The sequence below is a fragment of the Phodopus roborovskii genome, unplaced genomic scaffold (assembly GCF_943737965.1).
Source record: "Phodopus roborovskii unplaced genomic scaffold, PHOROB, whole genome shotgun sequence".
NCBI lineage: Eukaryota > Metazoa > Chordata > Mammalia > Rodentia > Cricetidae > Phodopus > Phodopus roborovskii.
The window spans coordinates 17,510,799-17,523,439 of record NW_026126517.1 but is presented as its reverse complement, the minus strand read 5'-3'; the positions used below and the strand labels follow the sequence as shown (position 1 = coordinate 17,523,439).

The following is a 12,641-nucleotide window of genomic DNA, read 5'->3' as shown; positions in this document are numbered from 1 at the left end:
AGGCTGTCGAAGGAAGTTGACTACTATGATGTTGCTCCATTCTAATTCTTGAACAGAAGGTGGTATGAGTGGATTCTTAAGTATCCTTAGAAGCTCCACTTCAGCCTCAGAAGCTTTGGATTATCTTTACTCTTCTCTCCCGACTTAATCAGGGGCAGACACTTCATGTGAAAATGATGTTGAAAAAGAAGAACAAATGCTTTGGGCTTGGTGGTGCACACCTTTAATCCCAGCCAGTGCCAGGAGAGGCTCCAAGCTACACAGAGAAACCTTGTCTTCAAAAACAAAAAACAAAACAAAACAAAACAAAACAAAAAAGAACAAATGATTCTATTTTCTAAAACAGCTATGGACTTTTTCTTTGGAAAATTTCAGTCTTGTATACAATGTGTCATGATTGTATTTCAAATCCCTCCAAATTTCCTCAAGACCCCTTAAACACTTCTCTCTCTGAAACTCTCAAACCCTGGCTTTTTGTTTTTTTGTAACCCCTTGAGTCCAAGTAGTGTTTACCCACCTGGATATGGTATAGTGAACTTCCATGACATTAGTTTTAAGACATAGCCTTGCTAAGGTCTAGGTTGTTCTGAAACCCATTATATTTCTGTCCCAGTCCCCTAAATTCTGAGATTTTAAGTCTGTCCTCACATCTAGTTAATGATTGTCAACTTGATATGATTACAAGACTTAGATTGGTAGGTACCTTTTGTGCTTGCCGCTCCCAGCCTCACAGTAAATATTTGTAATAGAAAGCATTACACATACATGTTTCAAGGTGGCCATTTAAACATTTTGATTTATCTTCTCAGAACGTTTGCCCTGTGAACTACCAAATAGTTCTGGTAGACTGGAACATTAATGTACCTGAGTAGACTGATAGCAACACATATGATTGGAAATTAAATCACCATTTTCACCTAACTTAGAGCTGTACTTAAAATGAAATTTATGAGGCTGAAGAATCTGAAGAGATTTATAATCTTTGGAATTGTATCTTTCTTTCTTTCTTTCTTTCTTTCTTTCTTTCTTTCTTTCTATCTTCCTTCCTTCCTTCCTTCCTTTCTTTTTATCTTTTTTCTTTCTTCCTTTCTTTTTACAATTGCTTGGCAGAATGATATTTATTTTGTGACAGTTTGCTGAGATGTAACCTAATACCTACTTACCTCAGAGAAGGAACTAATGACAGACAAAATTAATGATCCCACTGAAGTCCAATTTAAGTTGCATTTATTGGATTACAGACAGAAGTGTGGACAACTCAAAGGCAGATGCATCATTAAAATGTCTTCAAGTATGAATGAAGATTAATGAACACTAAGACACCAGAGCCATCTGCATGACCTGCATACTGCTTGACAAGTTTAAGAGTTTCCTCTACTCATCAGTTTTCACTGCTTTCTAATCTTCAGGAAGGATGGGCCTTATAATCTTTCAAATTTCAGGACCTCTTGAGACTTGTGAGTTGTTTATTTCCAAATCTTCATTGATCAATCTTTAGAGATTCCTAAGTTTTAATGAGCTTCCCTCCATGATGGAACATTGCACTTCAGAACAAATTACTTAATTGAATGTTTATTATTTCTTCTAGACGAGGGATGTATTTTTTCTACATGATTTAATTGACAGAACAAACTGATAATGTCAAAAGACTGACACATTCTTTTGATTCTTCCTGTCGAAATCATTGCCTACCATTTTCAAAAATAGGCCAGTACAGGTCAAGAACCTCAATGTGTACTGACAGTAGTTGGAGTTAAGAATTGTTGGTTGACTGGTCATTTGGCATGTACAACTTAAGGACTGTCTATGTATAGGTTGCCTTTTTGTTTTTTAAATATTTTTTTATGAGGTGGGATGCAATTTATTTGGCATGCTTACAGTATACAACAGTCTAACTGCTATCTTTCAGTTGTGCATACTTAATGTATACAGTGACATATACTATCTACTATCTTTCTCTGTATCTACATCTACATATCTATCTACCTATCTTACTACTGAAATATAATTTTAATGATGATGAATTTCTTATTTGATCAGACCTAGGTATAGTCTTTAGCTCTTCTGAAATCTGTGATTGTTAGAGCTCCAAATCATTTTTTGTTATCTAGGCAAGCAAGATGGCACATACCTATAATCTCAGAACTGGTGAAGATCAATGAAGACTATGAGTTCAAGGCCAGCCTGGGATATATAGAAGACACCATCTCAAAAAGCAAACAATGTTGTATGCTGATTTAAAAATAAAAACAATAAATAAATTAGACAAATAACAATGAACAACAACAATATAAAAACAGGATATAAAGAATTGCTATTATGTAATTTAAGTACTCAGTGCTCTATAAGTAACCTGGAATCCTTTGTTTAATTTGTGCCATATGTTACTAAATTGGAACAAAAGTGGCATTGCATTCTATGTCATTTTGAAAGAAAAACAAGTTTACCCCAATATTAAAAGAGCCACCAACTCAGTACTGTTTTAAGTTAATTTTTTATAACATTCTCTCTCTCTCTCTCTCTCTCTCTCTCTCTCTCTCTCTCTCTCTCTCTCTCTCTCTCTGTATGTGTGTGTGTGTGTGTGTGTGTGTGTTTTGTGGGGTATACATGACAGCATGCATATGGATGTCAGAGGACATTTTTTGTAATGCTCAGTTCTCTCCTTATACAGTTTGTGGCCTGTGGATCAAGCTCAAGGTCTTCAGTTTTAGAGAAAAGTACCTTTACCTGTAGTTGAACCATCTTGATACCCTCAATATATTGTATATACAAGGAAGCCTACAAAATATAAGAAAAATATTTTGTTCATGTTCAAGGACAATAAAATGGTTTTATCATTCTCACTAAAATGATATTTCTTATAAACAATTGAGGATCATTTATTGGACCTTGCTTACCTCTCCATCCATAGGTCTATCTTGGTTTGTCTCATAGGCTTTCAAAATCCTGAATGAGTCAATATACTTAAGATATGATAATATTTCCTCAGAATCATGGGAAAGGAGTCTGTATATGCTTTCATACTTTCATACCTAGAGGCTCTACTATAGAGTCAGGACACATTTAGAGACTCTGGGAATGCTATGGCAAGAATCGTGGAGGATAACCTCACATGCCATGTCATGTATCTATGAAAATCTATCTTTTACTAGCGTAGGGTATTATTTGAATACCCCACACTTCTTACACAGTTAAACTAATTACAGAAAAATTTCAATCTGACAGTTTCATAAGGATACTTCTTTTGACTTGTGACCAACATTATTTCTTCACAGAGTAGGCTTAGATCCCTTCAATGTGTTACTTTTTTCTTTCATAGGTCTTGAAGGTTCAAGAGAATGTGATGACATAATTAAGGACAGAGACATCTTTGTTGAGCAGCATGGCATGATTCTTTGGTATGTGGATGTAAAGTAAAAAGATCTACCATAGACCATGAACAACTCTGCCTGATCTGAGGCACAAATGGAGAACCCTTTCCTTTCAGCCACTATGGGACTTTGAGGACACTTGTCTCTTGTGAGGCCAATGACAAGCATCCTATGAGACACAGCAGGTCCAGGAAGGATAGTGCCATGAAGAGAAGTACATCTGTGTGTAAAGACTGTAGTCCACACTATGGAGCACAATCACTAACAGGTGACTCATGATTAGTGTAGGTTGGAGAAAAGCTGGGGATATCCCTGCCTCAGCTCTTGAGAGTTAGGATTGTTTAAGGTCATCTGATTACATTTCTTGCATATCCTCATTTCATTCTACTTTTCGCTTGAGTTGCCCCCACTAACATGGTCACATGGGAGTACTATTTATTTACTTACACAGTAATAGATTTATTTATTTTCCCTCCAGTTATCTTTGTTCCTTCAATACTATTCCACTGGTCTTGCTCTGCTTATTTCCTTTCTATTTATGTCCTTAGTAACCAATACCCTACTACTATTCTTATTTGTTTGCTTCCAAAAATATTGGAGTTAAAAGGCAAAGTATACTAGTTATTACTTTATTTTCACAGCAAATATGTGCATTGATTGTGTTTGCTTCTGCATTTAATATTACATTTTTCAGAGTAAAGCTGCAGAGACAAGTTGGTGCCCTGAGGATGGGGGTTGAAATATTAACTTGCTTAGATATACCTACATTCAGTGGAAAGAAACATCTCAACCCTACTACAAGCCAGTACCACTTGGACATTGTGATTTTTTTCACTGATATACTATGGTTGTTTAAAAAAGCAACACTAACTAACAACTTAATTCTATATGTGCAAACTCAAATTCAGAAATTCCACCATAAAAAAATGTAAGGCAAGAAGATGCCTCTAAAATTACTAATTCTGCAGTAATGGCCTCCAATGAGAGTGAAAAAGATGAAATCTACCCTGAAATTCAAAATAATAATTAGAATAACATGATTAAACTTTGAAATAAATTTATAAAGGTTATGAAAATGGTTAGCAAAATAAGGAAATCAGTACAAGTCAGGCATAGGAGAGAAATAACTTCTATTAATGATAGTTGAGATTTTATCTTGCCCCAGTCAGAACAGCCAAGATTAATAAAAAACATGACCACACATGTTGCCAAAGATGCACAAAAAAGGAGACACTTGTCAATTCTTCTAAGAGTGCAGCCGGGTACATCCACAATGGAAATTATTGTGTTGGGTACTTAAAAATTCCACTCTTGGGCATATATCCAGAAGGCTCTATAACTCACAACAGAGACACTTGCTTATTCATGTTCTCTGTTGCTTTATGCACATGCCTACACATTGGAAATAGCCTTGATGTCCATAAAGTGACAAATGGATATTGAAAATATGATTAATTTACACAATGGAATATTATTCAACTATTAAGAAACCTAAAATTTGCAGGCAAATAAATAGAGCCAGAAACAATCGTGCTGAGTAAGGTAACCACATCTCAGAAAGCAAACATTGTGTATTTTTTCTTCTATATGGATGTTAGCTTTTATGAATTAGATATCTGCATTTAACTTAGTATACCAAGAGAGGTTAGTTAGCTAGTATGGGATCAGAGGAGGAATGGATCTTTTAATGAAGGGGAAATAGAATACAATGTTCTGAAGGCATAAAGGGGAAACTAAAATTGAAGGGTTAAATGTGGAGGGAGATGGAAAGGCATGGTAAAACAGAGGGTATGGAGAGACAACTAACACTAAAGGAGTTTTCAAATAGCTATGTAGAGGCTATGGCTATAGAATCTTTTTAAAATACACACGTAAGAGTTTAAGTGCAGTTGTCATACACTGCACTGGGAGTAACAGTGCCCTAACTAGATATCTTATCAAATACAGCTTCCAGTATTTGGAATGGCTTACACCCTTTTCCGTTGTTGACCCCCTCCCAACAATGGTGATGTTAGTTAATGGCTGTCCTCCACAACTTTACAGTAGAATGCTATTGTTCAAGATACAACATATTTATGTTGTAGAACATGTGGAGATCTTATTGTTACTCAACTGGAAGTATCATGCCTACTGGTTAGCAGTCATAGTTCTGAAAGATGTTATTCACTGAGCAGAGGAGGAAAGTAATAATAATCTCACACAGGAATTAATTCAGTGAGCTACAGTAAGGAGCTGCCTGAAAGATAAGCCTCTGGTGCAAATGTGGCACATGTTTTAGGAGTAACCAATCGTATTTAAGTTGGACTTAAGGCTTGCTTCATGAGATGAAATCCATTTCTAATACTGTCAGTGAGGCCAAGACCCTGAGTCTATATAGGTAATAGGCCCTAGGGGGAGAACCTAAGAATGTTTGAGAAACTCCTTTGGAAACCTACTGCTTTTTATTTGCATTTGTACATATTCATACAAGTATATATATTGAAGTTACCTTGCAAGGAGACATACCTTGCAAGCTATAAGTTGCCAGACAAAAAGCTCAAGTTTTTAGTAAAGTGTGTCCTGGACACCATCAAAACAATATAAGCATTTGTAATTGCCTTTGGTTGACCACCAGAATTTAGTGGTAAGACCTCATTGTTATGTAAGACCTTCAGAATGAGAAGTCTCCCAGTTTCGGTTGGTATCCCCAAGAACTCAATGTCCAGTCCAGTTGCTGCAACATGGAACAGGAAACATTTGCACAAATGGGCTCCCTCAGCACACAGGCCAGAGAGAAGCTTCATTCTCTGGCCACAGGCGTTTTTAAAGGCAAAACCCACAAGCTTAGGGAGGGGGTCTGACCCTCAGTCCATTGAGTGCATGACCCTTTGAGGCTGGATGGTTTTGCTATTAGGGACAGCAAACCTTAGGGCCTAGGGGTGTGCTAATTAATCTTGTCTGGGCAAACTGGAGTTGCAGCTATCTCTTTGTTTCTTAAGGACCCTATTTACCACCTGCTGACTCACTGAAAGGAGGGGCAGTGTGAATTCTTGGTATCCTGCTATCTCAGGGCAGGTGGTTAGCAAATTCTGCCTAGCATTCCAATTATTTGGGTTTCACTTCATTTATTTGCTAGTGTAAGTCTTTCAGTTACACACACACACACACACACACACACACACACACACACACACACACATTGGTTATAGGGCATAGAGGAATCCATTTGATATTGAATAGGACACTTTTTTTCTGCTGGCTTTCCATAGTACTGTCAGATGCTATGTAGGCTTCTGTGGGGAATGTCATGCTTACCTGGCTGTGAACATATGAGCTTTAGTAATTACTGGGGTGGAAAGATATGGTACAATGGTGGCATGAATGTTACAATGATGACTAATTGTTTTCTGATTAGGTGTAAGGCCTATACTTCAGGAAGGAATTCATCCCTGGTACTATAAATCTAGAGCAAAACCCATGGCTGAGAAGGTTACAGGCCCTAGAGATGAACCTACTATTATTTTTCCTAAATGGATATAGCATTACACTGCCTTCTAAATATACTCTTAGATCTCATTGGAAAGGTTTAATTTTACAGTGATATCACTCCATGCAGAATCTCAGAATTTAGCTAAATGCAGAGAACAGGTTTCTGTGAAGTGCTCAGTAATAAGTTGGACATTTATATCACAAACCCCCTTTCCCAAAACTCAGGAACAGTAGGAGAAGAAAGAGTAGAAAGATAGTGAGAACCAGAAAAACTGTGTTCTTTTGATATGACAACTATGCCTATTAACTCTCAGCAGCTCTGATACAATAACTGAAGAAGATCAAACCAATCAACATTACAATATGGATGTCAGAGGGGCTCACATGTTCCCTCCCTTAGCTAAGAGTTGATGGCTTTTGGGGAAATGATAAATTTTCCTTAAGGTTGTGGCCCCTTGTGGTTGCCCCATAGTCTAGTGGATGGCTTCATACTTGTGATATATGGGCATCACAAAGTGGTCTTATTGGGTTATGAAAAATAAACCTGAAAGTTGGGAGGAGGTATTTGGGTGAATCTTGGAGGAGTTAGAGAGATGACTGGATATTATCAAAATACATTGCATACATGTATGAAATTCTCAAAGAATTAATTAAAAATATACTAAAAGAAATGGAGATTAATTTTAAGACAGAAATACTGAAAAATAAATGAAATTTTGGGAATACAAAGCTCATTAAGTCAAATAAAATCTCAGTGAACACCATACCATTAGAAGGGCCAAATAAGACAAAATTATTAGAACTTGATAAACTTTTGTTTACCATGACCAAGTGTGCTTTATTTCAGGGATGCAAGGATGGCTTAATATACACAGTTCAATAAGTGTAATATACTGTAGATATGACGAATAGATTAAAGTACAGAAACCACATGACACCCTTTATAGGTGAAGAAAAGGCTATTGACAAAGTCTACCATTGAATAAAACTAGAATAGCTGTCTAAACTTAGAATCTGAAAACACAAATCATGCCAATGTGTATAATGTAACTTTTATTTGTAGCCAATCGTTTTCTGTCTCCCAAACATTATAAAATCTCTAAACCTTGACCCTATTTAAGGTTTAGAGATCCTTATTTAAAAATGGAATGGTGAGTACAAGAAGAGTTCTCTGCTTCTAACGTGGGGAAAGGGAGTCAGTGATGAGCCAGCCTTGCTCTGATATTCGGGAAGCATGCCCTAGGAGTGTTAAACGAACACCATGAGTGAACTCTGTCTTACCTATTATTGCCATCCTGGTGGGTCAGGTATATAAAGAAGTAGGCTAACTCCTTAGTCCTCAATCTAGAATTCTTTCTCTGAGCATATCTGTTACTTTTGTAAGTAGTTAATTCCCATTCATTCTCCTTGCTTAAAATTCCCAGAATAAGTTATTTCTCTTACTAAACCTAAACTGATGGAACTCTCAACGGTGATGGACTTCTGTTGACTATGCTAAATAAACACCATAGCCAGACCATATTTTAGTGTTGACACTACAGACTTCTCCTGTAGAAGGTGACTGTAATGGATAATATCCATTGTCACCTTGACAGAATCTAGAATCACCAAAGAGACAAGCATCTGGGTATATCTATGAGGGATATTTTAGATTAGGTTAACTGAGGTGAGAAGACCTGCCCCAAATGTGAACATCATCATTTTCTGGGTTATAGGTTTAGACTTCATTAAAAGGACAAGTACACTGAATTCCAACATTAATCACTCTCAACTTCCTGGTGTCATGACTTCTCAATCAGATGGACTATATCTCTTCAAATTGTAAGCTTAAATAAACTCTCTAATAAGTTTTTGCACATATAATTGAGAAAAGTAACTAATACACACCAATAATCAAGAAATGGCTCACTGGGCGGTGGTACAGCATGCCTTTAATCCCAGCACTCAGGAGGCAGAGGCAGGATGATAATTGTGAGTCTGAGGCCAACCTGGTTTACAGAGCAAATTTCAGTACAGGTTCCAAAGCTACACAGAGAAATCCTGTCTCAAAAACAAAACAAAACAACAATAACAACAACAAAACCCAACACAAACAAAAACAAAAAATTGGTTCAAAAAGATTGCTCAATATTGTGTTTGACCATACCTATATTCAAACTGAGAACAAAATAACATATAAATGTCACAGGGGATTGATATCATTGCTGTTTGCAAAGGGATTCTTGGTTGGGAAGATGGCTCATCAGATAAAGGTGTTGTTGACAGGCCTGATGACTTAAGTTCAGTCTCCTGGGTTAAAGGAGAGAAACAACTCCTGGAAGTTGTCCTTTGAATGCAAAGCATGAAGTATAGCACATGTATGCTCTTTACACAAATGATCGTAACATAAAAGTTTAAGTGGAATTCTTTTTCTCTTACCTTTTTATTTCTAGTTTAATTAATATACCTGGATATGTTATGTGTGTTAGGGAAAATTATAATGTTTAATGGTATTGTGTATTGTTACTCTACAGATATGAGATAGTCCATAGTTTTGAAAGAATGTGTTGAAGTCTGCAAAGCATACAATCATCTCAGTTCTTTTCTGTATTCTGAAGTTTCTAATCAAGATAGTTCACCGGCTGTTCACTGGTGGTGTAGAGTGTCTTCTTAACTATTACCTTTTGGCATCCAAATTTATTTTTGTTGTTTATTTCAATAAGACACATGCACAGATATATGTATGTGACACCAATCCTACAACTACCAATATCTAAAACACAAATCAGAGGTCATGCCAAATCTAGCATGATCTTATTGATAATTTAGGTAGCCTTAAAATAAATTAAAAGAGACAATGATACTGGAGAGAAAATTCATTCCCTTTCCAGTGACATATTACAAAAAAACTTGTAGACACGAATCATTTTTTAGGAATTCTGCAGTAAAAACATAAGGAAGAAAGTGAGTCACTTCTTGTTATAGTTTATGCCGTCTATATGAGCATATCTGTATGAATATGTATTGATCATCTGTTTTTAATAAAATTTTTAGTGTTATTCATAATCGAATGTTTTATTTTTAAGACCACAATTTATTATTTATAATTGTAATTATACATTTATTTTAAATATACTTGTTAATTTTTCTGGGCATTTCTTGCAGGCATGCAATAACAATTAGTGGAAAAAATGTCATGAATTTGAAGGAGAGTGGGGAAAGGTGTATGGGGGAGGTGTGAGGAAGAAAAGGAAAAGGAGAAAAGTGATTATATTATCATCTCAAAAGAAGTTAGAAAAATGTCTTCTGAAAAACAAACACAATACATCTGGGCTAAACATAAGTTTCTCTTTTTCTTCATTTTTTATGATAATATAGAATAATACAAAGCATACATTTCCACTAACTTTCCTATATGAGAACATACTAGGTTCTGACAAATTAAAAAAGGAGCCATGGATGATCAAAAATAATGCCATAAACTTATATTTTATAGTGCTGCAGAGATTTTATAAGAGCAGATACTGAAGGTAAAGAAAAGGTCATCTTGATTTTTATGACTTGGAATGTGTCCAAATATATATAAAATTGTGCCATTTTAGTAAGCCATTGTCACTGATGTTGGCTGTACATGTGGGTCCTGGATTTTGCTTAACTTCAAAGCCTGCTCTTGGGAGAAAACCCTTGGTAAACATAGGCCTTCCAACTTTTAATCAGGTCCCAAGGATTTTGCAACTCATTAAACCCCTTGGGCCATATTACCATCTGGCTCTTTTGATATTATATGGTGCTATTAACTAACTTGGGGTTGGAGAGGACACTCTGGGCAAAGCCACCCTAGAAATCATGATCTACAGTTCATAGTTTCTCAGAACTTGGAGGAGTGAAGGTTGAAGTAGGAAAAACAACTGAACAGATCTATCCTCGCCCCACCATAGTGTGGTTACTACCTAAAATTAGTCAAAGCTATCTGCCCTATGTGATAATAGGGTGGAAGAGTTAACCTTTCCCTCCCCTGCTGGGCATGTAAAATGGTGAGTGTACAACTGTGTGTAAGGTATCTGCTATTAAACCTCACATAAGGGAGCCAGGGGCCTTTCATGGGTTTCATCTCCTCTCTCCTGAGATCTCCACTCAGCTGAGACAGGTAGACTGTCAAGCTACAAATGGAACAGGGATTCTGTAGGGCAGGGGAACTGTTATTATCAGACTGAATGAAATTGTCTTCTGTGTTCTCACATTCGTGCCTATATGAAATTTAAATTCTCTCAATTATATGAAATTTAGACAAGCACAAAGGGCCTGAAATGTTGGACTGGAGCTGACCTCTCCATTCTGGCTCTCAGTTTCATCATACGGGTTTACTTATGAAAGCTGGAATATTATTGAATGTTCCTATTTTTCCCATCCTCAGAGCTATGACCCAAGGAATGGCCTCAGAAAATGACTCTTCTGTGAAGGAGTTCATCCTGCTGGGCTTGACACAGCAGCCAGAGCTCCAGCTGCCTCTCTTCTTTCTCTTCTTGGCAATCTATGTGGTCTCCATGGTGGGGAACCTGGGCTTGATCATTCTCATTGTTTTGAATCCTCACCTGCACACCCCCATGTACTACTTTCTCTTCAACCTTTCCCTCACAGATCTCTGCTACTCGTCTGTTATAACCCCCAAAATGCTGGTGAGTTTTGTGAAGCAGAACATCATCTCCCATGCTGAGTGCATGACCCAGCTCTTCTTCTTTGCATTCTTTGTTATTGATGAATGTTTTATTTTGACAGCCATGGCCTATGATAGATATGCTGCTATCTGTAAACCACTCCTTTATAAGGTAACCATGTCCCATCAGGTCTGCTTTGTGCTGATGGTGGGTGGATACACAATGGGGTTTTTGGGTGCCATGGCCCACACAGTGTGCATGCTCAGACTCACCTTCTGTGATGGCAATATCATCAACCACTACATGTGTGATATACCCCCTCTCCTGGAGCTGTCCTGCACAAGTACTGCCATCAACGAGCTGGTGATTTTCATTGTGGTGGGTGTTAGTGTGATAGTTCCCAGTCTCACCATCTTTATTTCTTACACCTTGATCCTCTCTAACATCCTCCGCATCCATTCCACAAAGGGCAGGTCCAAGGCTTTCAGCACCTGCAGCTCCCACATGATAGCGGTTTCTTTGTTCTTTGGATCATCATCATTCATATACTTTAAGCCTTCTCCTGTTGGGTCAGTGGATCAAGATAAGATATCCACGGTGTTTTATACTGTTGTGGTTCCCATGATGAACCCCTTCATCTACAGTTTGAGAAACAAAGATGTCAAACATGCACTGAGAAAGACATTGAAGAAAGGGTGTTCATTTGAATAGAAGACATATTCATCTATATGCTGAATCTGCATATGGGAAATACTTGATGTATAAATGTATGGAGGGAAGAATCCCTCATTACCATAAGATACAAATTATTAAATAATAGAGAAAATTAATTTAATTACAGAATTTGTTTCTCAAGTAAGAGAGAGAAGAGAAAAAATTCATTTTCTAGGTTATTTGCAGAAATTGTAAGAGTTTAAGGAGAAAAAGTAGGACATAATAAATCCAGAAAAGCAAAGAGGTCTAATTTTGGAGTTGAATTTTTCTAGAATTCCTGTGTAGCTGACTTTCAGCCAACCATTTACATATTGACAGAATAAAATTCCATTAATCACTGGAGAAGATGTTGTTTGGGAGATATTCTTGTTTTGAAAAGGGTAGAGGTATGTGGCATGATTGTCTCTTTTCAGTTTTTGGTCTCCTCTTACTTTATTCTTAATGAAGGCTATAG

The 12,641-nt window shown here is 36.9% G+C and overlaps 1 protein-coding gene across 1 annotated transcript; it reads left to right on the top strand.

Moving 5' to 3' along the window:
- The first annotated feature begins 11,233 nt into the window (after positions 1 to 11,233).
- On the top strand, positions 11,234 to 12,184 carry LOC127231263 (olfactory receptor 145). The gene has a single exon (XM_051196752.1). It carries the CDS (start codon positions 11,237 to 11,239, stop codon positions 12,182 to 12,184), a length of 948 nt encoding a protein of 315 aa, XP_051052709.1. The 5' UTR covers positions 11,234 to 11,236.
- Positions 12,185 to 12,641: the final 457 nt, after the last annotated feature.

Coding starts and splice junctions, on each gene's coding strand:
- LOC127231263 (XM_051196752.1), top strand. CDS start 11,237: ATGACCCAAGGAATGGCCTCAGAAAATGACTCTTCTGTGAAGGAGTTC.